The 26,760-nt window shown below is 48.7% G+C and overlaps 1 protein-coding gene across 5 annotated transcripts in view; it reads left to right on the top strand.

Moving 5' to 3' along the window:
* The window catches only part of LOC104332465 (alpha-2-macroglobulin-like protein 1), a 28,199-nt gene extending 2,692 nt beyond the window's left edge, over nt 1-25,507 (top strand). The window contains exons 3-36 of one of the 5 annotated variants that reach the window (XR_012766038.1): nt 732-894; nt 1,661-1,713; nt 2,028-2,048; nt 3,322-3,475; nt 3,889-3,973; nt 4,524-4,644; nt 5,463-5,580; nt 6,684-6,793; nt 7,139-7,309; nt 8,661-8,885; nt 9,016-9,079; nt 9,593-9,738; nt 9,894-10,043; nt 10,912-11,109; nt 11,802-11,889; nt 12,513-12,666; nt 14,398-14,626; nt 14,976-15,104; nt 15,285-15,401; nt 15,825-15,876; nt 16,283-16,366; nt 16,759-16,935; nt 17,263-17,344; nt 17,960-18,116; nt 19,097-19,171; nt 19,378-19,549; nt 20,000-20,214; nt 20,521-20,736; nt 21,145-21,260; nt 21,954-22,044; nt 22,333-22,401; nt 23,635-23,737; nt 24,440-24,552; nt 25,329-25,507. Coding sequence is in view for 4 of the 5 variants with exons in the window: in XM_075441366.1 (XP_075297481.1) it covers nt 732-894; nt 1,661-1,713; nt 2,028-2,048; nt 3,322-3,475; nt 3,889-3,973; nt 4,524-4,644; nt 5,463-5,580; nt 6,684-6,793; nt 7,139-7,309; nt 8,661-8,885; nt 9,016-9,079; nt 9,593-9,738; nt 9,894-10,043; nt 10,912-11,109; nt 11,802-11,889; nt 12,513-12,666; nt 14,398-14,626; nt 14,976-15,099; nt 15,280-15,401; nt 15,825-15,876; nt 16,283-16,366; nt 16,759-16,935; nt 17,263-17,344; nt 17,960-18,116; nt 19,097-19,171; nt 19,378-19,549; nt 20,000-20,214; nt 20,521-20,736; nt 21,145-21,260; nt 21,954-22,044; nt 22,333-22,401; nt 23,635-23,737; nt 24,440-24,480 (4,146 nt within the window). In the remaining variant the exon portion in view is untranslated. Of the gene's footprint in view, nt 1-731; nt 895-1,660; nt 1,714-2,027; nt 2,049-3,321; nt 3,476-3,888; nt 4,111-4,523; nt 4,645-5,462; nt 5,581-6,683; nt 6,794-7,138; nt 7,310-8,660; nt 8,886-9,015; nt 9,080-9,592; nt 9,739-9,893; nt 10,044-10,911; nt 11,110-11,801; nt 11,890-12,512; nt 12,667-14,397; nt 14,627-14,975; nt 15,105-15,279; nt 15,402-15,824; nt 15,877-16,282; nt 16,367-16,758; nt 16,936-17,262; nt 17,345-17,959; nt 18,117-19,096; nt 19,172-19,377; nt 19,550-19,999; nt 20,215-20,520; nt 20,737-21,144; nt 21,261-21,586; nt 22,047-22,332; nt 22,402-23,634; nt 23,738-24,439; nt 24,553-25,328 lie in introns of those variants that run through there. The other 4 variants (XM_075441366.1, XM_075441358.1, XM_075441368.1 and 1 more) reach the window with 4 other exon arrangements.
* The last annotated feature ends 1,253 nt before the right edge of the window (nt 25,508-26,760 follow it).

Raw genomic sequence — 26,760 nt, 5'->3', positions numbered from 1 at the left:
TGTGTCAGGGCAAGGAGGCTGGTGAGGGATCTAGAGAACAAGTCTTATGAAGAACAGCTGAGGGAACTGGAGTTGTTTAGTCTGGAGAAGAGGAGGCTGAGGGGAGACCTTATTGCTCTCTACAGCTACCTGAAAGTGGGCTGTACCGGGGGGGGGGGGGGGGGGGATTGGTCTCTTCTCCCAAGTAACTAGTGATAGGATGAGAGGAAATGACCTCAAGTTGCATTGGGGGAGGTTTAGGCTGGATATTAGGAAAAATTTCTTTACTGAGAGTGGTCAAGCATTGCAACAGGCTGTCCAGAGAAGTGCTGAAGTCACAATCACTGGAAGTGCTCAAAAAATGTGTACATATGGCACTTCAGGACATGGTTTAGCAGGCATGGTGGTGTTGGGTTGACGGTTGGACTTGACGATCTTAGAGGTCTTTTCCAACTTTAATGATTTTATGATTCTATGATTCTAAAGGCAAAGAATTGTGTCTTCCCATGGGGACATCTTAACCAGGCAATGAGTCTTCTGCTTCAGCCTGTATAGGTCTGCCAGTGTCCTTCCTTCTGTGTACCCCCACTGGCATTTCACTCTTTTGGAAAGCATTCTGAAAAGTACTGTGGGGTCTTTCAGGGCAAGAAGAACAGGAGCAATAGAAAAACAGTATCATAATCATTGTTCCGAAAAGCCTGGGGATCCGTGAATGGAACCACCCTGAATGATGGTTACAACTATGCCTGCAGGTCCCTTCTCCTGTTGGAAACCTCAATGAAGTGGCTTTTATTGTTATCACAGTCCTGGAAGCCAAATCAGAGTTTCAGAAGAAACAGAAAGTCCTAATCAAGCACGCAGACAAGAAGACTTTTATCCAGACAGACAAACCCGTGTACAAACCTGGACAGATTGGTATGGACAGAATGCCATGTCTTGTGAGAGAAAAAGCGGTCTTTAGGCCACACAATACGGGGTAGCCTCTAGCACATGGAGTGGGGACTGCTCTGCAAGGAAGATGGGTCACAGTCTTCACCTTCCTCCTAGGCTTTGAGGGATCTGGGGATACCTCTCTCCTACGTCAGCATGGCACACGTTTTCTCCAGTACTAGCCATACTCAGACAGCATACCAGTGTGAACACGGCTTACCTGTTTTGGCTGGTGTGTGAGAAAAAGTTCAGCTGCCACTGTGTTATATTCATTATTGCTCCAGTCAAAGCCACAATAGTCTGTCGGTGCCCTAAATCTCTCTCTCCCCAACAGACTTCATCAGATGAGGATCACGGTCCTGCAGGTCCCATCACTGCCCTAGCACAGCTCAGATCACCACAGGGTACAGCTCTTTGCCCCATGCCTCTCCACTCTTTCCACTGGTACGACCTTCACTGCAGGCAAGATTAAGTACCCTACCACAGATCCAGTGCCCAGAAAAATGCTGTTTGTCATAAGCACAGCCAGCCTTCCCAGAAACCCCTCACCACCTCTCCTACCACTTTTGTTCTAGCAGGCTGCCAGACCGTAGCAGGGCTTTGAGCATAGGCCCAGGAGTGGATAGCTCTAGATGCTGCCCACACGCTCTCAGTGAAGCACATGGGCACATCTTTCTTAGCCATCCGTTCTTACTATTATTAACAGACTTGATTTCATTTCAGCCAGTCCTGTTTTTCTTTTGCTTTATAGTCAAGCTGCGAATTGTAACCCTGGATCAGAACTTTATTGCCAGCAATGAAACAGTAAGTCAAGCAGGGAGAAACCTTAATAAGTCTGAAAATGCTATGGGCTGCCTTCCATGACTTCTGGATCAGTGCTTGGCCCAGCTAGATGATCCATCTGTGGACCGCTACTCTCAGTGTTGCATTTGGTCCTCACAAACAGCATTGGGCACCACCTGCAGTGCAGAAGCTGCTCATGATATTGGGTCACGGGCAGTCCCTGGGAATTGTGTAGGGAAGACTCACGGATGGTTGGGGGATAAAAAAATGCCAGGGAGGTGGATGGTAACTTACCTGAATGCATCCCACCAGTAACTGTTATTTCCTCCCCACAGCACCGCCTCGTGGAACTGAAGGTAAAGCACCTGCTTTATTGAAAGTGGTGATCTCTTCTCACCTTGGGGAAGACACAGGTTTGGAGGTGATGGTGGGGAAATATGGATGCAGAAAGGCAGTTACCTCAGAATGAATGGGAACAGTCATCAACTGCTTGCCCTTCCTTCCTTTGTTATTCACACAAGTTTTGCAGTGCAGTGTCACGATATCACACAGAGGTCCCTGCAGTAAATGATGGGTGCCACTGAAAACCAGTCCAGCAAACTTGTAGAGTGGTCCCTCTAGCCTGCAAATTGAAGATTTGTGAAAATCCTGACCTTTCTTTAAGAAGACTTCTATATTTAACATAGAGAAAATAAAATTTTGACTAGTTAGTGTTGCGGCTACACAGCTAGAGAAACTTCCTAAAGCGTCTTTCAAAATATTGTTCGTAAAATCTGTTAGTTTAGTTTCAATATTATAGGTAAAATATGGACTGCAATCACCTCAGCTGAGGAAAGGTACCTGAAAGTGCTGGAGAGTTTGTAATAACCCAGACAGAGAGGTCACAGTTCCAATGAGCAACTCACAGTAGCTAATGTGCATTTGCATGCCATACCCACAAGTAATCGATACATAAACACATGGTTTCTGAGACACCTGTGCAATGCTTTATGCCAGTTTATACGAAGTAGTACTCTGATTCAGCTTCACCCGTTCAAACAGCAGTTCCCACTTATTCTATATATGTTTATAAAGCACCCATCAACTCATTGCTAAGTCCTGCTTGGCTGGGCAGCGTGACTGTGGCCACAGTTCTGCATCTTGACCTCCCAAGAACCAGCAGTAGAAGAACAGTGTCCATCATGGATGGACTGTGACAGTCTACAAAGCCTCCAAATGCCCTTGCATCCCAGGTCTTTACGTCTTCCTTTTCATAGTGGGCCTCACGGTCCCCTGCATGAAGTCCTGGACTAATTTCCCCAGACTTTCCTGGGGATCCAAGACATCAGACTCCCCAGTAATCACTCCCAAGTAGCTCATGCCTTAGGCAGCATGTGCTGTCACGATTCACCCTCTCCACAGTGACCTGGGGGCTATGCCAGCTCAGATCACCACAGAGGTCTATAAGAGGGACCACGTCTATCTCTTCGTGAGACCAGCAGGTAGTAAGCCACAGTTTTGCAGGAGTCAGTGCAATGGCAGGGCCTCCAGAGAGCAATAGTATGATAGATTGACTTTGTCAATGGGACAGGGAGGAAAGCCCTACCCTTTTTGCACTGGAAAATAACTACTCTACTACTGCCTACACAGGACCCTAGAGGGAACCGAATTGCACAGTGGCTGAATGTCACACCTGTGGGAGGCATTGTGGACCTGTCCTTCCCTCTGGCTGCAGAAGCACGGGTGGGAGAGTACAGCATCAAAACGCCCGACCGCACGCATACCTTCAGGGTAGAGGAGTATGGTAAGAGTCTCCGAGAGCTGACTGCAGCAGAGAAAGATGTATTGCCTTCCCCGAGTTGAACAGGCGGTGCAGCTGTGAACAGCTGTCCTAGCTGTGCTACCACCGGAGACGTCCAGCTGTGTGCCTGTAGGTGTAGTCACTGACTTTCACTCAGGCCCGCTGGCTTTGTCCTCCCCCATGTCCTGAGGCTGGACTGAGGTACTGTCCCACAGCTGTGTTCTGGGGAGGACACCACGCTGTCTACTGCTGCCACACTCTCCTGGCTGGGATGCTGGCGCATTGCTACCAGGTCCTGTGCTGATAGTTAGGGAATGAAAGGAGAGACTTCATTTCTGTGAACAGCCATTTGGGGAGGAATGAAACAAATGAGCTCTCTATTCTCACTGCATTATATTTCTCTTGCTTTCACACAGTGCTGCCCAAGTTCAGTGTCTCCATCCAGATGCCTCAGGTGGTCACCATCTTGGAGGAGAACTTCCGTCTCCACATCTGTGGCATGTGAGCTGACTTATCATGGCAGAAGGTGCATTCTTTTTGGTTTGGAAACTGCACAGCTATCAACAACTGAGCTCAAAATGGTCTCTGACAACCCTACCCCCATTCCAAACTCTGGTAACCTGTCATCCTTTGCAAAGGTATTCTCCTGGACTCTCACCTTTCCCCATATTCTCTCTCCCTACTTCCTCCTCTGTGAGTTTGAAAGTGTGGCAGTGGGTCCCCTCAGTGGAGCATGTCCCTTGGAATACAATGCCTCTGCTGCATTGATTAGTGCCAGTGTGGACAGAATAATGACTCAACCTGTGGCCAGCACAATGTCCCATAGCACCACGTGGTGGCACTAGTGTTGACTTGAAGAGAACTCACCCACCGCTGCCTTCTGTCTCAATCTGATGAAGTCATTTTAACTTCTTGGCCTCTGCTGAGCTCACAAACCATGAAGATACTGCCGGCTACTGGGTTGTATAGCTACAGGCTCAAGCTGATACTATTCGGCCTTGAGCCAGTGTTTCTGTATGTGAGTGTGAGTCCTCTCTGCTACGTTTGCCAGGTACACATATGGGAAACCAGTCCAAGGTAGTGTGAAGGCTGTGGTGTGCCGTAAACATATCCGCCATAATCGGAAGTCTTCCAAAGCCAAGCGCAGTATTTGTAAGGATTACACTGGTGAGGTGAGCACATGGGACATCCACTCCTCTTGTAAATGAGAGGAACAGGGGCAAAGAGAGGGGGGAATACTAAAGAAAGGAGTGGGACTGACATCAGCTATTGAAGCAGCATGCTCTTTGGTCAGGGATAAATGACTGGTATGTCCTTAAGTCCTCAGTGGAGCAGTCTCAGCACCTCTCGGTGATTTCTCTGAGTGCACTTAGATGCACTCAAAGGTAGAAGCATGTCTAGGCAAGATAACTATTGCAGATTCGCCCTCAAAATGGGTGTTGCAACAGGGCAATAAAAAATACAAACACAGTCTACATGATTCACTTCCACTGGATGCTCTTTAGCATGACCTTTTAATCTGATGTAAACACCTATGTGCTGTTTCCCAGAAATAGCTGTTTTGGAGACACAGAAATTACCTCTTGCATCTAAGCAAGAAATTGCAGTTTAGCACAGACTTTACTCATTAATCTCTAGGGTTGAATGAATGTCTCTGTATTTGTTTACATAATTTTAAGTAACCCAGCACATATCTTAAAGATAAATCCTACCTTAGCAGAAGAAATTATGTTGTCAGGGAGAAATGACAACTCATGTTTGCTACTGGCTTGTGAATGAGTATGTAAAGATGAGATGTGTGAAACAGCACCTCCTGTTAGTGACTGCTCCACAGAAAAGAAGTACGTTTTATGCCAGTATGGGAGTTGCTCCTTTAACTCAAGTGTCTTAGTCATGTCCTTCTAGACTTCTGGGCTTTGGGTTTGATCTGCACTGCAGAAGGGATTAGTGCATTCATGATTTGTTAACAGATACAATTTCACATCCCCAGACAAATGAGGATGGCTGCTTTGCCACTGATGTGAATATTAAGATCTACCATCAGAAGCGTGGTGACAATTATGATTTCAACCTGGAAGCTGTGGCTTTTCTGAAAGAAGGTGGAACAGGTAGCAAAACTGATTCTGCACTTCGTGGAAAATCTTATACTTTATACTCACATGACATGGTTGTCCTCGGGTTTTCAACTGTAACACTCCTTATGGATCCTTGTGTCGTCCCATCAAACCACTGGAGCTTTCTGCATTGGCTCCCATGGGGTCAAGTGTTCAGATGGCTGTGTCTTCACTGGGAGCACCATGGCAACATGGATGTTCTCATGTACCATACCACCCAGGTCTGACTTGCAGAGGATATGTGAGTTCTCCCAGTTGCAGGATGGACTTTACCAATCTGTTTGCTGCTCCACAAGGTGTTGTGGCCAGTACAGCTCTGACAGTCAGCTTGGCTTGGCAGAGATGGCCAAGAGTTGCTTTTTCTCGTCCTCTAGCCACAGTAGAGATGTGCACAGAGTTGGGCCAGGCCGGGTTATTTTGTTCTTAAACCATACATTTGGAAAGCCCATTGGAATGAGGAGATACTCAGAGCAACCAGTGATAACCAAGGCCCTGACTGTGTACAGTCAATAGCCCCTCATCAGATTTATCTCCACATCCTGGATAGGGAGATGAGGTTACTTGTCCAGAGTTACTGCTAAATATCCCATCTGGTAAGGTTTCCTCTCTTACAAATTTTACGCTTCCTTACAAGAAAATGTTTTGCAGATCCTTGCTGAATGCAGTGACACATTCATTTAGCAAACAACTGCAGTGATTTCAGACGGGCACCGTGTGACAAAACAGCAGACTGTAAACTAACGTGGTGAAGGCAAGGAAAAATGTTGCCTTCTGGTGACTCTGCTGTAAGAATGGGAGGAGAATGGAAGTGGACAGTTATGAGTAGCACCATCTTAAACAAAGTCAGAAAGAGCATTTGAGAACTGGCTGGCAGAGACCTCTGGGTAGACTGCTGTCATTCTAGCAGGTCAGAAAGTAGGAGGCACTATTGCCAAGTGTGGGTGTGGGGGTGTGTGTGTTAAATGATTCCTGAAGTTACATGTAGAAACTCCAGTCCCCTGTGAGTGATAGTCCATCCCTTACCTCAGTCCAGCCAATCCTGCTGCCTTTGCTCAGACACGTGATACTCACCTGCATGCACCTCCTGTCTTTCCTAGGGGTGGAGTTCAACACCACTGAAAACTGCAAGGTCACTTTTGATATCACAACCCTCCAATTCTGGGGGACAAGCTACTACTACCAGCAAGGAGCTCCTTACTATGGAAATGTAAGTGAAAAGGGAAGAAACATGGAAAGCCCAGCAGCTGGGCCTAAGGGGATGACGGGCACAGAAGTACTGAGGGGTGCCCCTGCTCTGAGCTGCCCAAAGCTGCTAGCACAGTCCTCTGTCCCAGTCTCTCCTTTGACATCTCTATTAAGAAGTAATCCAAAGGTGTGACCACAGGACAGGCACATGGCTTTGCCAAACGAGATGGCTGCTGCATAAATGGGGAGCGGCTGGAGGAGTTAGAGTTCACACTGAGAGTCCCTTTGCAGAAAGGGGAACTGGGACTTCTGCTGGGAGGTAGATTGTCAGTCCTGAGGCCGCTGACTGTTCTCTGCATTGTTACAGCTGGAACTCAAAAGTGCCAATGGGACACACCTGAAGAACAAGGAGGTGACTTTAACAGTGTCCTATGGTAGCACAAAGCAGACCAAGACCTACTTCACAGATGACACTGGGATGGTCTCTTTCACCTTAGACACGTCAGCGTGGGACAACAGCAGTAAAGTTCTACTACAGGTTAAGCCAAATAATTACATTAGATTTGGTTAGCGCTAAGCAATGCATCCCTGAGACCTGTAGTCTATGTCTTCGTCTCAGTATAGCCAGGAAGATGGAGGCGTGGAGCATTGAAATGTCAGATCTAGGGCAAGAGGAGTATCCCGTAAGAGAGCCAGGGTTCCAGCCCCTAGTGCCACACACAGTCCCTGATCAGTCAGGAGACGTGATGAGAGACAGGGCAGTGGACAGAGGCCCCATGAAGGTGTGACTAAGGTCTGCCTACATAGTACCTCTGTCTGAGGTGGGAAGGGTTCTGTGGAGCTGGACAGGGACAGAGAGCAAAGGAAGAACTCCCACATGGTATGGAACAAGAAGATAGGAGAGGAGCTAGGGAAGAAGCATTTGAAAATACTTGTGGAGAAGAAAACATCAGTGACCAGTTCGCATTATGTTTACTCATACCATAAGAGTTAGGAAAAACCTGGGGTATAAGAGACAGAATACTTAGGTGAGAAAGAAGGAAGGCTAGTAAGGAACCAGTTGCTGCAAGCCAATATGGAGCAGAGCAGGTAAACATCCTAACCAGGATGTAAGGAGCTAAGAAGGGATGCCACTGGCAGCGAACTGACAGAGAAATATTTGCATCTGCTTGCTCATGAACAAGGAACACCCTCTTGTCTGGTTGTAGGGTTAGGTTTCTAATACCTGTTCTATCTAGACTTCAAGATAAAGACACTTCAAGGCAACTCTTGTCTCTTAGTTGGAGTGCATACAGTATCTTAAATGACAGATCTTGACCTTGCTGGGAGTCCACAAGAAGTTAATATCATAGTCTCAGTGGAGATAGGTTGTAGGTCAAAGTTGAGCAAGGCTGTTGATCTTCAGTTGTCCCCTACCACCTCTACCCTATGGATAAGGGAAAGTGCTAAAAGAAATACAGTGTAGAAGTGGAATAGCAGTGAACAGTGAAATACTTAATCAGGGCATATCCATGCTGATACTTTCCCCACACCTACCAGACAGAAGCAAAGGGTTCAGTGGTTTGATCCAGGGACTAATGAGCCATTCTACACAGTCTAACAACCTGGCTTGCTCCCGGGGTACCAGCAGCATCACAGAAGTTCAGGCTCTAGCCCAAGACCTAGTAGTATACAGCTCCCTACCTCCTGCTTAGGCGGTGGTTATCCCGGCATGTGGTGGAGCGGGCAATGCCAAGCTCCACAGAAAGGGGCCGACTGAGCTTGGCTTCGGTGGAAATAGATACCTTACCCTCGGATTGTTCAGAGGCCACTGTCCAGTCTGTCTTGGTTTTGGTGTGGGGAGAGCTGTAAGAAATCTTCAGACACCAAACTTTGTTTCTCTGCCACAGGCAAAGACCCAGCCAGAGGACTTAAGCGGTCAAAATGTGAGGGTGTCTTATGGCACTGCATCCCTCACACTGAGGGCCTTCTACTCGTCCAGCCGCAGCTCTGTGAGGATCCAGCCAGTGCAGGATATGCTGCCCTGCGGGGACGTGCAGCAGATTGCTGTGCACTATCTCATCCAAGCCACAGAGCTGGGGCACGGGACTGCCAGAGCAGACTTCTACCACCTGGTGAGTGCAGGGCAGCACTGGCAACGAGGTTGGCTTTGCGATGGGTCTGTGTCAGCACGGGGCCCTTTGCTGGCCCAGGGACATGGAGCAGAGGCACTATCAACCCCTTGCTCTGTTCATTACCCTTCAGGTTTTGGCCAGAGGGTCCCTTGTGCATCACGGCCAAACAACAGTACTGCTTGATCCACCATCAGGTAAGAGCATCTAAATACCAGAAGTAGATTAATGACCCAACAGGAAAGCCCTTCAAGTCCAGATGGGGAAGGAGAGACAAGAGATCTGAGACCAGCAGGAAACAACAGAGCAGGCACAAAAAAATCAAGAGGAAATGGCAAATATGCTATCTCTCTTCTGTCTTTTAATTTCCCTCTCCTTTTTTTTTTCTGATCAAAAGATGAAATTGTCAGAGTATCAGAGACCTCCAAGAAAACTCACAGAATCTTTTTGCTAGACTAAGGTGCAAAGTCATTTCTCTTCCAAGGGCACACTGTTGCCAAGATCCCTCATGATGTAAGGTCACTGCTACAAAACGGCACTAACCTACATCCTGGTGTAGCTGTGGCCTCCCCAGAAGCAAAGCAGAATAGTTTTGACCCAAGTAACTGTGCAGAACTATGATAGAAGATGAGCATGTTTCTGCTGTAATCCTTGGAGACAGACTTCCTTGCCTCTTCCTACACTTTTTCTGTTTCTCCTTCTTCCTTCAGATCAGTATAGCGGAGCTTTCAATGTCACTCTGCCCATCGACCTCATTTCACCCATGGCTACCCTCTTTGTTTACACTGCCTTCCCTGAGGGACAAGTGGCAGCTGACACCTTCAGTCTGAAAGTCTCAAAGTGCTTCAGAAACCACGTAAGTTGTGCACAAAACATAAGAGGACAGGTAGGCTGGAGGGTAGCTGAATAACTGTAAATTGGCAATAAATGTCCGGTAGAATCCAGTAGCCACAGTCTCCCCTTTCCTTCCTCTGTCAGTGTGTTCAGTCCCTCTTTCTTCTGCTGTTTCAGGTGAAGCTTGGCTTCTCAGACACGATGGCTCTCCCAGGATCGGCTGTCCATCTCCATTTGCAGGCTGCACCAGGCTCCCTATGTAGCATCCGTGCTGTAGACCAGAGCGTCCTTCTCCTGAGGCCAGAGGCTGAGCTATCCAGGGACAGTGTGAGTCACTCTAGTGCTGAGCCTTGCTAATACTGGAGAGCTGTCTTTTGAGTATCTGGTTGCAGGCACTGGTTCATAAGGCACAATGGATATACCAACGAGTACTTGAATGGGGACAGGACATGGCTTGATGAGAAAAACTGAAGGTCAACATCAAACATCAGTCAAAATTTCCAGTCTCTATGGAGAGGTCTAATAGAATAACACACTGTCATCCCCAAGTAAAGCCCAAAGTCACATCCTTGTTAAACGTAGAGTGTTTTGTCACAGTAGCAACAAGATGGTAAGAGACTTCCATCTCCTGAACCACTTCATGACAGTGCTCTGAAAAAAAGAGTTAGGTTAAAAAAAATTGCCCAGTGCGTGATAGGCTCCATGTCTTTGTTCCAGCTCACATGAACCAGACAGTCCTTCCATTCACAGACTGGACTGTAAGTGGTGGCTTAGCAGTGGAAGGCTCCAATTCCTCCTCTAGACCAGGGATGCATTGGGCCTAAGGACCCTTGAATTGCCTATTGACACTGTCTTGGTGGATCCAGCATGTGCCTTCAGTCAGACAAGAAGCTACCTAATGACTCTTAGCAGGAAGGTGTGCTCACTATGTGCATTGAGCTCACAGGTACAATCTATGAACTAGAAGAGATCACAGCTATGCAGACATACCCCACAGGAGTTCATGTTTATCTCTGGTGCTCTGCATCTAAAAGTTGTGGAGGCCCTCCATGAAGATCAAAAACCTTTGGGGCTGGGCTTTTGTGGCAGGCAGGATCTGAGCTCTGCCTCTGCAGTCACAGAAAATCTCTGGATAGAAGTGAAAAAATTACCACCTCTCACACTGACCTGTACTGTTTTCATTCTCTGTCTACAGGTGTACAATATGTTCAGCTATGCTCAGGAGCACCCCAGCACCCTCACAGACTCTTACAGTGACTACTGTACTATCCACAACAGCCCAGGAATCATCGGTTCCCCTCAGACCACCCTTCAACCAGGAACAACGTCACCATTCATGTACAACAGATACTCTTATGCAGTGTCCCAGCCAGATGTTTATGAACTTTTGAAGGTAAATCTGATTTCCAGAAGACCTGAAATATCAGAGCTGAGCCCTTTTGTATCCCAGGTCAGCACTGGGTAACTTCACAGATTGTCTTTCATGTAAACGCTGGTAACTTCAGGTTCTGAATTTGCCAAGCTTCTGAACAAAAAGATCTCTGACACTCCGTACTCCCAGCTTGATAAATTCCCATCAATCAGGCATATCCCTAGAACCCAGCTCCCTGTTTATCCCAAGCTGGAGACCCTCAGACTTTCTAGTGGTTGGAAGGAGAGGGGAGCGTCAGCCCGAGTCAGAGAAAACTGGAGGTTGGAAAAGCAAAGCACCCGAGACAAAAGGGGGACTGGGGAAAGGAGGGGAAGAATAGCAGCAAGTAATAGCAGGTGAAAGATGACAAGTCTGAGTTAGAGTGGGCAGCCAGCTGTAGTGCCAGAATAATGACTTTGTGTGTGGGCATGTGCATGCAAGTGGTCACCCCCACGATCCTGACTGGAGAGAGCCTCCTTTGGCCTAGGGGTCAGGACCGGACTTTGGGAGCAGGGTGGTTCCATGTTCTCTCCCTGTATAAATTCGCAGGTCGGGCTGAGGTGCAACAACACAGGGTGGCTGATATGCTGGGAGGCGCGGGAAGAGACAGACCCTGAGACACACCATACCCTCCACTGAAATCCACCTTCTTTTCTTCCCCTTCTTTCCCCCAGAACTCAGGTCTAACATTTTTAACCAGCCTTAAAATCAAGTCTCCAATTGAGTGCCGCACCCAGACCACTTCCTACTACGACTACATGTGTACATCTTGATTTATCCTGTTTCTTTGGAAATCACGGGTAACATGCAGGCTGCACAGGGGCAGCTGAACATGAAGTGTGCTGAGGAACTGGGGATGGCTTCCAGAGATGAGTGGGAGGTTGCACAGGAAATGTGCACCACAGGAAGAGGGGAAGGGTCCTGATGTGGGCCTGTGTCCAGTGCACTAGAGGGACAGAGGGGTGGCTGAGTAGGAAGAACCTGCTTGGAAGGTCCTGCTAGCAGGCAGGAAGATAATATGGTCAACGGAGGGAATGAGGCAGCTGTCTCAGGAAGGAACTTCTGTTTGTAAGACTAGGAAAGATCTTGCTGGAAACCAGAGAAAGGGCAGAGATTGGCACTGGGCAGTATCTAGGCCTTCCTGCAGGGGCTGAGAGCAAAAGTATGAGCAGGTAGAGTTCCTCATGGGGGAGCACACGCATACCGGAATCAGCATGGTCTCCTGGGTTGTCACATGGAAGACAGTAGTGAGTAGATTGAGGGCATCTTGGAGAGGACAAGGGGGATTGGAGCAGGAGGGATGGAGAGATGAGCTTTTCCCAGCTGAACTCTATCCTGATTTCACAGTTGCTTTGCCTTTGAATGAATTCTTGTATTCCCAATAGCTTATGGCGAGCTGGCAGACTTGGACAACTTGGACCCAGAAACAGATGCTGCCTTTGAACGTGCTGAGTCAGAGCAAGTGGAGCTGGGTAGCGAGGCAGGGCCAGTACGTACCTGGTTTCCAGAGACATTCATCTGGACTGTGGTTCCCATCAAGTGAGTAATTACAGGCTGTGGCCCCACATGGATCTAGACCTCCTACCAGCCACAGTGGAGAGGAAATGGGCAGGAGCAGAGCCAGGGTATTATTGCCTGCTGTGCCTGCAAAGAAAAGGGAGGTGTGAAGAAGGGAATAAGGACAATGGAGTTTTGGTTCAGTTCCTGGGTCTGCTTGAGATTTTCCGAATAATCCTGGGGAGCTTAAAATCACAGACTCCTGTAGCATGGAAGAGGCCTCCAAAGGTCAGTGTTTGACCAACCTCATGGTATTTTTTTTTCTTATCTCGAGTCAGAATTTCCCATGGTCCAACTTGTGTCTGTTACCTTTCATCCTATCAATACGCACCTCAGAAAAGACAGGTTCCATTTTCCCTACACCTTCCCAATAGCTAGTTTTATAAAACTGAATGATCTTTCCCTCTTAAGTTTGAAAACCTCAGTTCTTTCAGCCATTCCTTGTACGTCAAATGTCCCAGCCCTCTGACCATCTTGGTAGTCCTCCACTGGATGCATTCAAGTATGTCAGTATCTTTCTTATGCTAAAAAGCAAAAATGGGACACGGTAGTCCTGATGTGGTCCAACAACGGAGGAATATGCGGTAAAAATAACTTTTCTCAACCCAGTGGCTTAATACACTCCAGAAGTAGATGGTCTTCATTGCTGTAAGGGTACATGAGGACTCTCATGCTCAACTTGTTATCCACCAGGACTCCCACCTCTTTTTCTGCAAAGTTGCTTACTAGCCAGTCACTGCCTAGCCTGTACTGTTGCATGGCATTATTTCATCCCAGATACAGAAGTTACCCATTTTCAAGCCCATTGTTCCAGCTTGCCGAGGTTCCTCTTAATAGTAACCTTTCTCTCCAGCACATCAGGAACCCCTCTGCAACAGGGTATAGTCTGCTAATACACAGCAAGATTAGTCTGCTAATGTTGCTGAGGATATTGCTGCTTCTATTATCCAGGTCATGAATAAAGCCATTCGTTGGGCAGTATTGGCCCAAGTATGAGTCCTTGAGGGATGTCATGGGTAAACAGCCACCAGTTGGACTTTGTGTCAGCAATAACCATCCTTTGTCCCCAGTGGTCTAGCAAATTTTCTGCTCACCTAATTATCCACTTGTCCAGCCGACACTGATGTGGCTACAAGGATGCTCTGGGAGACTGTGTCAAAGGCCTTGCTAAAGTCACGTTATGCAGCATCCACAGTTCTCCCCTTATTCACAGATCTCAGCTTTCTTAATTCTCTCACGTGCCATTGTTATCCATCTGTAAAACAGGATGTCTGCCTCCACATCTCATTTGGCTGGATTGCGCCCATTTCGGGGCAGAGACTGTCTTCCATTTTGTGTATGCAGATCTGTAAGTGACACTTCTAATGATGACTGCCAAGCTGTGGTTGGGAGTTTGGGTGGCAGTGTGGTGGGAGTGTCACTCAGTGCTCCCTGGCACAGTCTGGATGTACAAAACAGACCCCTGAGAGCCCTGTGTGCCCACATAAAACAAGAAATTGAGGTGCAACACTGTCCAGAAGAAAATCCTGGTTTGCATTTGCCTCTCAGTCCTTCCTTGCCCACCTATTTGCTATCCTTCCTATACCTATGTCCTAATTCCTACGAAGCCCCACACCTTGACACGCACTTCCAGTTCATAGTCCTGCATTTGTCTTTGTAAGAGAAATCTTTACAGGGATGAGGACAACCCCTTCCACTCTGTTTTCTCCTCAGTGATTCAGGGGCTGCTGAGCTAGCTGTCACAGTACCCGACAGCATCACAGACTGGAGAGCCATGACCTTCTGCACCTCAGAGAGCCATGGGCTGGGCATCTCAGAGACCACCAGCCTGCGGAGCTTCAAGCCCTTCTTCGTGGAACCCACCTTGCCCTACTCCGTCTTCCGGGGAGAGTCATTTCCCCTGAAAGTCAAAGTCTTCAGCTATCTGAAGCAGTGCATGGCGGTGAGTGGCTCCCTCCAGGATGCTGGGCAGGGGGATGTGTGGTTACAGTACTTCACTGATAGAGACCCAGACAAGGGGCTGCCTCCTCAGGCACTGGGCAAAAGACACCAAGGAATCTCTTCACAAAGCTCCAACCAGAGCCATCTCTGTCCACCTTATCCCTCCCCATAAGCTCAACCCTACCGGACTGCAATGTCCATGGGCTGTTGCTGTCCCCCAGATATTGCAACAGGGCCATCATCATACTCACCCTGGGCTCCTGGGCTTGACTGAAATTTGGATCAAGGAGCTGAAAGGAAAATCACAGCAGCAGCTCTGTAACCCAAACTCCCTTTTGTTTCACCTCTAGCTCCAGCTTAGCCTAATGGACTCCAGGGATTTTGAATTTGTGCATGCAAATGTCAGGTTCGCTGTTTGTCTGTGTCCTGACTCAGCAAAAACATTTTTCTGGGATGTGAAGGCTACAAAATTAGGTAAGGTGACAAGGGAGGGGCAGGAGTGGGAGGCACTGGTAGAGCTGCTCGAGGAAACCAGAGCTGGGCTGGAAGGAAGACTGGCCTATCATGCAAAGCACAAGTGAGCAGCCTTAGGCTGAGCAAACTAAAACATAGGCATGAACGTGCCAACTGGCCTCTTGACGTTTTGTTTCTTAGGGAAGGTGAATTTCACTGTCGCTGCTGAGGTGATGGAGCAGGAAGATGTTTGCACTGAGAGTACAGCTGTTGTGCCAGAGTCTGGAGGGAAGGACACAGTGGTTAAACACCTGCTGGTGAAGGTCAGCCTGTGCTTCAGGGTCCTGGCATGGTTGGAACAGTGTCAGGCTCAAAGCAGCCGAGTGGGTGGCTCTGGGAAGGGAGAGGCAGCCAGGCAGGTAGGCACACTTCTCAGAGAGGCTGGTCAAGGAGTGATTCTAAGGGTAGGTTGGGTCGGGGCATGAGCTGAGCCCCTCCACTCGATGGGACAGAGAAGTCAGAACTGCTGGCTAGCAGGGCAATGGGGGCAAAGGCCATGTATCAGCTTAGAAATCTGCTTCCCAGCAAAACTTCACTGTCGGCACACGTATGCCTGCTGCCTGTGGGAGGCCCTTTGCATGGCCCACGAGGACAGAAAAGGTGCTTGCGGGAAGGTGGGGTGCTGCTCAGCAGCTGTCTTATTTTACTGCTCTCCCTTCTGCACTGACCAGCCTTTTCCCCACCAGGCAGAGGGGCTGCTGGAGGAAAAGACTCACACCTCACTCCTGTGCCCTAAAGGTAAGGTGCAGGTACCCCAGAGACAGGGGCTGTCTTACCCCTGGGGCTGTACATGCGCACAGAGCATGGAGACCAAACAGAAGCAGTGTGGTGTGTGAAGAAATCTGGGACCATCCGGATGTGCATGGGGAGGGGAGAGTCGGGGATTTTGCAGCTTTTGTAGGGAGGCAAAGACATTCAGCTCTACCCAGTACGACAAGCTCCTGGCAGCACCAAGCCACTGCCTAACCACACCACAGTCACTCATCAGTGGGTGGCCTGACCTCTGTGTCCTCTTTTCTTCTGAATGCTGCTCTCATGAACGGATGAGGTGATCCCAGCCTTGTTTACACCATCTCCTGGGGACGCCTGTGGGTCTGCCGCCCCCCCCTCCTGCCTGTTGTTCTGATGCTTTTGCCATTTGCAGAAACTTCAGCTTCAGAGACGATCACTTTCACTGTGCCAGAGAACACGGTCCTTGGGTCAGAGAGAGCCCACATCTCTTTCTTAGGTGAGATTTAGAGGGATCTTGGAAAGTAATATTTTTCCCTGCAGGAGTCTTTTCTTCTGGTGCCACCATGTCTGCTTTAGCAAACAGAGTAACAAGAGGGAACGTGTACTATGAGGTCTGACACTGGACCCCTATGTCTTCCAGAGAAGCATGACATGCTGTCATACAAATGACGCAGGGCTAGATGGAAATATAATTTCACCCAGCCAAGGGAGACATAGACAAGTACGTTATCACTGTTCCTACAGGCTCTATAGACATTTAAATCAGCCATCGTGAGCAGAGGTGAACTGACACCAGTCTTAGCAGGTTATCTGGAGAATCAGTGAGACCAGAAATTTTTTACGTGCAAGAATACGTAAAGCTCCGAAAGCTGTGGTTCTGTCCTACAGGTGACATTCTGGGGACAGCGCTGGACAACATAGATGAGCTCCTCCAGATGTCCAGTGGCTGCGGTGAGCAGAACATGGTTCATTTTGCCCCCAACGTCTTTATCACACGATACCTTGAAGAAACAGGACAACTGACTCCAGATATCAAACAGAAGGCAATCGGCTATCTAGAAAGCGGTGAGTAGACTTCTGCTCATGTTGGGTAATTAAGCTGGTGATGTCCACTATAGCAGCTTGTGCAGTGGGGATCTCAGCAGAAGCTTGGTGCTGATCAGGATTTGTGCAGCGTCACTTGCCTGACACCATGGGAGTTACAGCAGTGTACATCAGGCTGCTGTGTCTCAGGTGAACAAGGGGTACATGGCACCCCTCTGAAATCCCTTCGCAGAATTCCTCAGAGACAATGCGCTCTGTAATGATCAGCAGGATTGACGGGGCAGATTGCCACCTTGAGCACACAGCAGACACAGAGCATCTTCACTACCCCACAGCCTCTTCCTGCAGGATATCAGCGACAGCTCCTGTACAAGCACGCAGACGGCTCATACAGTGCCTTTGGGGAAGGAAGTGAGCCAGGGAACACATGGTAAGCAGAGATATCAAGACATAGCTGAAGAACAAGAGCTTGACCTGGTCAGGCTCAGGGTGGCCTGAATTTTGGTCTGGGGAAACTGAGGAAGTCTGAAGGTGTGGAGTTTTGAACAGAAGCCACTCCTGAGACTTTTTGGAAGAGAACCGTGCCAATGAACTGACATGAGGTACCCCTGTTTGATTGTGCTTGGGCACCCCAGCTGAGGCTGATTCTGAAAACTTGGCTGCAAAGATACCTTCTTTCCAGGTTTTCCAGAGGGCTTTGTGCCTAAACAAGATTGGGAAAGGGGCTGAGAGACCTCACTAAACTTGAGCCCTCCTGGCTTGAAATCACAGAAGTGCACGCTGTTGGAACTGGCAGAGCTCTGGGGGGAAGCACTGAAATGTCAGTGAACGTTTTCTCTCTGGCTGCAAATGGGTCTGAGCTTGAGCTTCAAGAGCATCTAACTGATGTGCATTCCTTCCAATTCTCCATCTGCACAGAGGCTCTGGCCTGCTGGTATTTCTCCAGGCATGAGATAGTGAAAGACAAGAAGACTCCTGTCTCCTACTGGAGGTGGGCATCAGTGTCTGGTTCAATTCGATTTTCTTCTCCCTTCCTTGGATCTAGGCTTACTGCCCTTGTCCTGAAGACCTTCAGCCAAGCCCGGGACTTCATCCACATAGATGAGCAGAATATAAAGGATGCTGCCAGTGCCCTGATTAAAAGTCAGACTCCATCAGGCTGCTTCAAGAGTGTGGGGAAGCTCTTCAACAATGGTCTGATGGTATGAGATGTCCTGGCTGTTCATTAGGTACCTCAGAGCTCCCTCCCTTTCTGGCCCAATCTGGGTGCCAACAACAAATGAACCCTACTGCATGTGCCTAAGGTCATCCTTGGGTGGCACTCAGGGTTGTGCTTAGTCATGGTAGCACTTTTTCAAGCTATGAATGATGGAGGTTTGCATTTGAATGATATGCATGTGGGAACTCAGCCAGTGCCCTGCCCTAGCCCCATCTCAAAATCTAACACATGCTTCAAAAAAGAAAAACATTTCAGGCTCTGTGTTCTTACCTTGGTAAACTGGTGTAGCTTCCTTTCCCATTACTGAGCTGCCATTTCTTCCTTCAGTCTGGGTTCCACGCTGTACAGAGAGAGTCAGAAATGGAGTGAATGGAGAGTGATGGCAGCCACTCATGTGAGATTCCCCTTGCAGGGGATGTGCCCTATACACTCAGAAACACAGCAAGCGTGCATGCACAGGCACACAGAGTACCACCAAAGTGCAGCCAGCAGCAGTTCGGTGGACAGGACCTTAGACAGTTAATCTTCTAAAAGTGAAGAGAATCATACCTTTCACTTGATCTTGCAAAAAATACCTTTTCTTTTGCTCCTCCATACCCTTGCCATTGTCCTGGCCTTCAAGTGAGGTGCCATCTTGCAGTGGGGTGTTGTGGGAACATTGTTTTCCCCCGGCACTGAAATCTGCTACTGAAAATCTTTTGCAGGGGAGGGGAAAGGGGAATGTGTTCAGCAGAGGGAGGGAATCAGCTGCCCAGAGGAGCCTGGGGCACCGTGGCTGAGAAGTGCTCTGGTAAGCAGGACCTGCAAGAGCAGATACCAGTCCTGGCACTTCCTTAGCAGAAGGAACAGGACCAGCACTGTTGCCTGCGCTGGCTTTTTCTCAGGAAGCAGAAGGCACTGGAAGACTTCTCCCTCTCCCTTCTCATGGCAGCCCTCCTGTCCTCTGCTTTGTGTTGGCTGCAGGGCGCAGTGGAGGAAGGACTGGGGCTGAGCTCTGTGATCATCACGGCTCTCATACACTCAGGGATGCCGCGCTCCGTGAGTATCGGCCGCAGGGACGGGCCGTGCGTGCGGCCTCTCGGCAGGCAGCGCGCTGGCCCTCTACCTTTGGGCACACAGGGGTACATGTCCAGTTTTCTCCCCATGTGTCCTGTCCCTGTTTCCACCCTCCTCCGCACACGCCGAGGCTGCGTTCCCTCCCCATACACCCTGCTAGCATCGGTGTGCTTTCAAATGTATCCTAGGACCCAGTCGTGTGGAAAGCTCTGAACTGCATAAAGGACCTGGTCAATGCTGATATTGGCAGTTCCAACCTCTACAGCCTGGCACTAGCTGCAAACGCTTTTGCAGTAGCAGGGGATAAGGCCTTCAGGCAGAAAATCCTCAAAAGGTTGGATAAGGCCGCCATAATATCAGGTACCAAAGGCTGTGGGGCAGGAGAGGGGGCCATTGGCAGAATTGTGTGGAGATCCCAGGGCTAAACAACAAAGGGAATGGAGGGCGGGAGTGGTGGGCACTGGCAGAGCCATGTGGGGAGCCCAAGACTTGGATAGCCTCTATTTGCCAAGCTGTCAGAAGCTATATCCATACTGTGAGACAGACTTTCTCTATGGATGATCTCACAGTCCTGGTCTCCCAGTCATCTAAACCATGGGAGCTTCATGGATGTTGCAGAGCTCCTTCCCAGCCTACAGATCTAGTTTTTTACTGGGAAAAGCAGGGTGTGGGGGGAAAATAGGGAGATACACACCCATACCTTGTACCAATGTACCTGTTCACTCAGTAGCTAGGCACAGCGACTGAGTAGGACTCCAAGGTCATTAGATACAGCTACACAATTCATAAGTGTTCCCACTCCACCTCTAGATGACCAAATATACTGGAGTCAACAGTCCAAACAGGAAGAAGACTCCCTATATTGGTATCGGGCTCCATCTGTTGATGTGGAATTGACATCTAGTATCCTCATGGCTCACCTTTCAAAGTCAAGTTTGTCTTCAGATGAAATCAGAAAGGCATCCCAGATTGTGTCTTGGCTCACCAAGCAGCAAAACCCTTATGGAGGCTTTGCTTCAACCCAGGTAATCCCCCTGAGCCATCATCAGCAGAAAACCTGCCACTAGCTATGGTTTGTGAGAGCAATGGGTTGTAGCACAGCTCACAGTAAAAAAAGAAAAAAAAAAAAAAAAGTATGGATTTACAGCTCCTGAGTATTGGGAAAAGGTGAATATGCGTATTCCCCTGAGCTAATCCCATGCTAAAAGGCCAAGTGGAAAGCTCAACACTTATTGTGCTGTAGCTGCAGTATGAGGGAGGGAAAGGCTAAGGACTGGGAGTGCACAGGAAGCATGGATCTTATTTTGCCCAATGTGTGCCCCTTCCCTCAGGACACAGTGGTTGCTCTGGAAGCCCTAGCCCTGTATGCAACCAAGACCTTCAGCAAGGATGGCCCTGATCTTCATGCTTCTCTCTCCTCTGAGAGTTTCAACCAAAACATCCGAGTAGACAATACCAACCGCCTCCTGCTGCAGACAGTGGAGCTACCAGCCATTCCCCAAGATTACACTGTGCGTGTGCAGGGCCTTGGGTGCCTCTTCCTGCAGGTAAGCCCAGCCAGGGAGAAAAGATTTGTCTGGGGAAAAGCCTTGAAAGCCAGGGGCCCTCTCACCTTGCTACTTAGCCAACACTGAAAATGGACTGCTGCAGTCACTCTCAAGAATCTCGGCTTCAAGGCACTTAGTAGGAGTCGCTTGGATCCAGCAGGAAGGGAATAGCGATCCCCCAAATGAAATCAGGATCATGTCCATCCAGTCAGAGCTGCATCTCTCCTCCAAGAAGTCCAGTGAACACCACCAGGAGCAATGCACTAGCAGGACCTCTGCTTCCACCACACAGTTTTCTCTTACACCAGTGCAAGACAGCAAACAGCAGCCAAAAACCAGACAAGGATACTCTCCAGAGAAAAAAAACCCTGCTATTCTCTGCCAACTAGCATCTTTCTGTCCTGGCAGGCCATTCTGCGGTACCACATCCCTCCACCGAGGAGCGACATCACCTTTGCCATATCTGTGCAGACAGAATGCACCGCACCCAACGCCACCCAGTTCCCTGTCACCATTCATGCTCGGTAGGAGAAACTCAGTTGCCCTTTGCCTCCGCTGGGCTAAGAGGCTTCTGGCACCACGCCAGTCTCTTGGTGGCCAGGATTCCCCTTTGCTCATGAGGTCCAAGTGCTAAGATGTCCCCATCCATTTAAGTATGCTCTCCTCAGCTGGGTGAAAGGTACAAGGCCCCGGAGGGATGGCTCAGGCTATAGTCCTGTCTTGTTATCATGCCAGTCACCACAAGTTCTCCTAAGGTCTATAGGATTAGGTCTCAAACACTAGTGATGTGTAGGTCCTGGGGGACTCACTGCTGACACTTATTCCTAAGTCTTCCCTCCTCTGCTCCTAGCTGACTGCCACACCACTGTCCTCTGCTGTACTTTCCTCTCTGCTGCACTTTCCTCTGTGCTGCTCTGCCCTGACTTGGGACAGAACTGCCGAGAGAGCAGGAGGAGGATGTGATATTCCCTGCCATGCCTAGAGAAGGTAATTCCAGAAGCCTTCCAAGGAATTTATTCTTCTTGGCTCAGCACAATTAAAAGAGAGATCAGGGGAAGCACAAAGTTTTATTACAGTACAGGAACAGGTATGCTTACAGGAGAAACACTGGAAGGAAAGACAGATTCCCCCACCTGAGTACCAAAGCTGGGCTGGAGTATCTGGAGATCATGGCTCAGAAAATAACATTAGTGCTGTCCCCTGGGTTCCTGCTGCAGCTACACAGGGAACCGTGTGTCCACCAACATGGTCCTGATCCAAGTGGAGCTGCTGTCTGGATACAGCCCTGTGGCAGGTTCACTGGAAGAGGTGAGACCGCGAGTTTGTGTCCAGCTGGGATGGGAACAGTGATGGATGTCCACCATGCAGGATTGTATGAAGAACCGTGACCATTCCTGTGGGCAGAGAAATACGGTTCTTTTCTTCACAAGAAATCTTTATACCCAAAGTCTCCTCCAGGCCACACCTTGCCTCCCCCTACCCCAAGGGCTTCCTTGGCCATATAAACATTTTGCCCACGCTCTCACAAGGACAAATATCCCTGAATATTTCTGCTTTCTGTTAGAGTCTTTCTGACTTTTTTTTGCCTATTTTCAGCTAAAGAAAAGGCCTTTGGTGAAGAAAGTTGAAAGCGAAGCTGACAGAATCGTTGTCTACCTGGAGGAAGTGAGTGGAATTTAGGCTAACATCATTATTAAGAGGACTATGGACTAGCAGATAACTTTTAGCTTACTCTTGTATCATGGTTCCATTAGTATTTTAAGTATCCAGAGCTGTTGTTCCTGCATACTAGCCACATTTGCTGACCTGGAGAAGTGTGTTGTGTCAGCCCACAGTAGTTCAGCTGTAGAACTTATATATGGGGCCAATGAACTTGAGTGAAATGAGGCTAACTCTGATGTTAAGCCTACATCTGTTGGCACTGTTCAGAGACTGCTGAAAGTCCATATACAGTGTGTGATCAGGATTGGGGAGTAGTAGGAGGAGCCATCTAGTAAATTCAAGCAAGCCTGAATTCTTAGAAAGCCCTTAAGCAGCCTGAATGTAGTAGGGATCCAAGATTGCTGATGGAGTTTGCCAAGATCACTCAGACTTAAACCAGATGGCTGTTTGAGCAGCAGTGCTTGCTCCACTGCCTCATTAATCAACAGATTAACGACTTCAGCCTTTCTCTAGCTACATGCATACCTAAACAGCACCAGAAACAAGACCCGGCATGAATTCAAAAGCTTCAGAATTTCCAATGAGCACTTCTACATTTCTGTAATTCTTAATCCCCAGTTGTCAATAAGCTGAGCTAAGTTAGCCTCATAGTAAGTGGGTTATTGCTATGTGGATGCATTAGACTTGCAGAGATGCTGCTTTCGTGACATCTACAGTACAGAGCAGGAAGGCAGCACAAAGCAAGTTTTCAGCTCAGGTTGCCAGGTAGCACAAGGTAGATCCCAGTCAACAGCAGGTCATGTAACTACTGCCATCCAGCATATGTTCATCCACACATTGCATTTGTCTGCTTAATGATGAGGGTTGGAGGATAAAAGTTGAAGTAATGGGACTGTGTATAAGACAGTAGCCACTGAGGCAAGATGCATGAAGGAGCTCAGAGCAGAGCTGGATGGGAATGTGGGATTGGTTGGGAACACTAGTGCTACATTTAGATACCTAATGAACATTGACTCTGTGGGTTTGATGTTTCTCATGAGCTGAGTTAAATTTGGTGACCAATAATGGGAGATGGTCACAGAAAGTAAAGTAAAAGGTGTTTCTGAGATGGGCTGGAAAGCATAACAGTTCTGTCACAGTGGTGAGGTCTCCACAGAGCCTGAGTGAGAGCAGGTGGAAGGGATTGTCTTACAGGACTTCAGTTCTGGCTGTAATCCTTGCATCTCTTCATTTTAGCTGACTAGACAGCCTCACACCTACACTTTGCTGGTGCAGCAGGACATGCAAGTGAAGGATCGCAAGCCAGCTAATGTCAAGGTCTATGATTACTACATGCCAGGTGAGCTCAGATGCTGTACTGCAGAAACCACCCAAATGTCCCACTGGAAAGAAATTTTCTAAAGCTGTCAGGCTGAATACAATACCATCCCTGATGTGTTTATCTAACTGCCCCTTAGAAGCTCTCTAGTGATGAACCTACCTTCTTGGATTTCAAAATGGTAGATCCTTTTTTCTCTGGTCCCAGAACTTGCAAGCTTGAAGTTGACATGTAGATCCACTTAGGGTCTACCTCTCCCAACAAGATGGGAGAAAGGAGCTCAGAGCTGTGCTTTTGTGAGAGGCAGCAAAGGCAGAGGGACCATAGTGAGGGGATGGCTTAGAAGAATAATGGCCCCCTTAGAAGAATGACACTGAAAACAACTTACTTGGCCTCTATTCTCTGGGCTCCTTCACAGGAGGAAAAGATAGAAATGTGTCAGGGGTTGCTGTGTTTTCAGAAAGTGATGAATCCATAACTGTAATGGAGCTGTTTGAGACTTACAGCTTCCAAAGATCGCAAGCCCCATGACATGGGTGAATCCAGACTAGCTGCACACAGAGCCTTTGACACATACCAGTGGCTTCATGTGTCACAGAGGAGGGGAGTCATGGCCTGTAAGCCAAGGGAACGCCTCTCCTAGAAACAGAGGCACAATGCTGGGTTGTTTTAATGAGTTTTTGGCAAGTATATCTCACCATCGCTTTTTTTCTCATCTTCCAGAAGAAACTACAGTGATCAGCTACGGTGCCCCGTGTGAGTGAGGTGAGGGATCAACACCTCATCTGTCATCACATGCATGGTCCTGAAGAGTGTGGAGAGGGAGGAAGATGCAGGCAAGGGTCCTTGGTCAAGAAACCTGCCAGACTGCAGGTTCAGGGTAGGAAGTGATTAGCAAGGCTAAGGGTGAGTTCCTGTATCCCAGTGGTTAAACTGAGGGAAAGGGAGAACCGAAGCGGAAGGTTTGAGGTCCCCAGCTTGTGACACAGTTGGAGGTATGTTGCAGAAAACAAGGGCTGCCTGTCCTGAGTCCTACTACCAGTCCTGGCATTTTGCATCAAATATGCTTTCCTCAGGGCAACACAGTTCCTTTTCCCAGCACTTTCCCTGCAGTTCCACAGCCCTCCAGCCCTATGCATGCAACACGCCACGATCATCTTTATCACAGGGCCTGACTCCTTTTCAGTGCCAAGCCCTTCACAGTCTCAGCCTGGCTTCTGATCCATGCTAGCGAAAGGGGACCTGCCTGTCCTCTTCCCAGGCTGAGCAAAGGCAAAGCTTGAACTTCGCCAGTGCCTGCTCCTGTTCTAAGCTTTGCTTTGATCTGCATGCTTGCTTGCCCACAGCTCATGAGATGAGGAAAAATGCCTGCTTCATGGATCATTTGTGGGAGGCACGCAGCCCTGCCCTGGGATGCCTGTCACAAGCCCCACACTCTTGGTGGACATTCTGCCATAGGCTTTGAATGGGTAGAGTCAGAGAGCGCCCTGTCCTTGATGGCTTGGCCATCCTGTTTGGTCACGAGGTGCAAAAAAACCCCTGAGTTCCCAGTGGTTAGTTTTAATACTTTAGGAACAGAGATTTTTTTTTTTGTCCTTTGTTGTCTTCACAGGAACAGGGACAGACCCATCCTCTGCAATCTCTGCCCGTCAGTCCTGTGTCACCCCTGCCAACAGCCACCACATGGAGATGAGAAGCAAAGAGAAAATACTTGAAATTTTCTGCTGAGCAGTTAGTTTCTGAAAGGCTCAGACTGTGCCTGGCATCTTATTAAAAGTGAGAAGTTTAGAACTGTCTGTGCGATTATTCAGGTTTACCGGTTTTCTCCCAAACCAGGAAAAGTGCATTCAAGAACACCTGGGAAAAATAACATCTTCACCTCTGCTCTGTGTGTGCATGTTCATGTACACGTGAAAACTCTGCTCCTCCAGTAGCGACTACTTGCAGAGGAGGAGGTAGAGCATGCACTAAGGCAGTGCTGGTACCTGGGGGAGGTGACCATCACACAAGCTGGAGGTGAAGGCAAGGGAGGGCTGGGATAAGTTCAACAGTTCCCTTGGCCAACAGCTGCATTTACAGACCTTTACCAAAAGCAACTGGCAAGGCTATACTGCTGGGGGGCAGTGAGGGGCTAGAATCTCAATGCACTACATTACTATCTGGAGACTGCTTCACAGAAGAGCTGACGGCACAGGAGCTCGCAGGAAGGGCACAGGAGATACAGCTATCGCAGCATGTTCAGTTGCATCTTTAACTCCAACACTGCCTGAGTCCTACTGCAGGAACTAGATGACCTCTAGGGGTCCCTTCCGACCCAAAACTTTCTATGATTCTATGAAACCACGGGAAGCACGAGGAGGGAGCAATAGAGGAGCTAGCAGGTTTCTACATTGGCAGTGGAAGAAATGGTGTCTTCATGGGCTAAGCCTGTATTTCATCAACAGCTGGCACAATGGCAGCAAGATCAGGGGTCATGCTCACTTTAATTCTTCTTCCCGGGTGCGTACCAGATATGTGACATGCACACATCCCCCAGCCAAACCCATAGACCCTCACTGTGCAGGCACAACTGCTGGGCTGTTGTGATCCCCCCATGCATCCACCCAGGTGCAGGATCACAACTTTAATGTAGGCTGTGACCCCGCTGGGGTGCTTCCTTCCATTCAGTGCCCAACCTGAAATATTGGGCAAAGGCAGGAGTCATTGTGTGGCGGTTCCTCTGCTTTCCTTTAGGACAAATTTGGGAGCGCCTCCACCCCTTTCTGAGGAACCACATGCAACTGTGGGAACAGAAGGTAATACAAACAAGGAGGGCATGATCCAGTCCCTCCACAGCTATCATCAGGCTGTGGAAGGTGCCTTGTGTTGGCTAGTAGTAGGGGTGACTCTCTAGGCAGCACTCTCTCTATGGGATGTTGTCAGGATGAAGCATGTACCATATCAAGATTCTGTCTTCTCCATCCAGCAGGGACTTCTCCAACCTGTCCTGGCTTCAGGCTACTAATAACAAGCCATGCCCTTTCTGGCAGCTGGGTACATCACCC

Source organism: Opisthocomus hoazin, chromosome 1 (genome assembly GCF_030867145.1).
Source record: "Opisthocomus hoazin isolate bOpiHoa1 chromosome 1, bOpiHoa1.hap1, whole genome shotgun sequence".
NCBI lineage: Eukaryota > Metazoa > Chordata > Aves > Opisthocomiformes > Opisthocomidae > Opisthocomus > Opisthocomus hoazin.
Note: the sequence above shows the minus strand (reverse complement) of the source record. Positions and strands in the feature narration are given on the sequence as shown.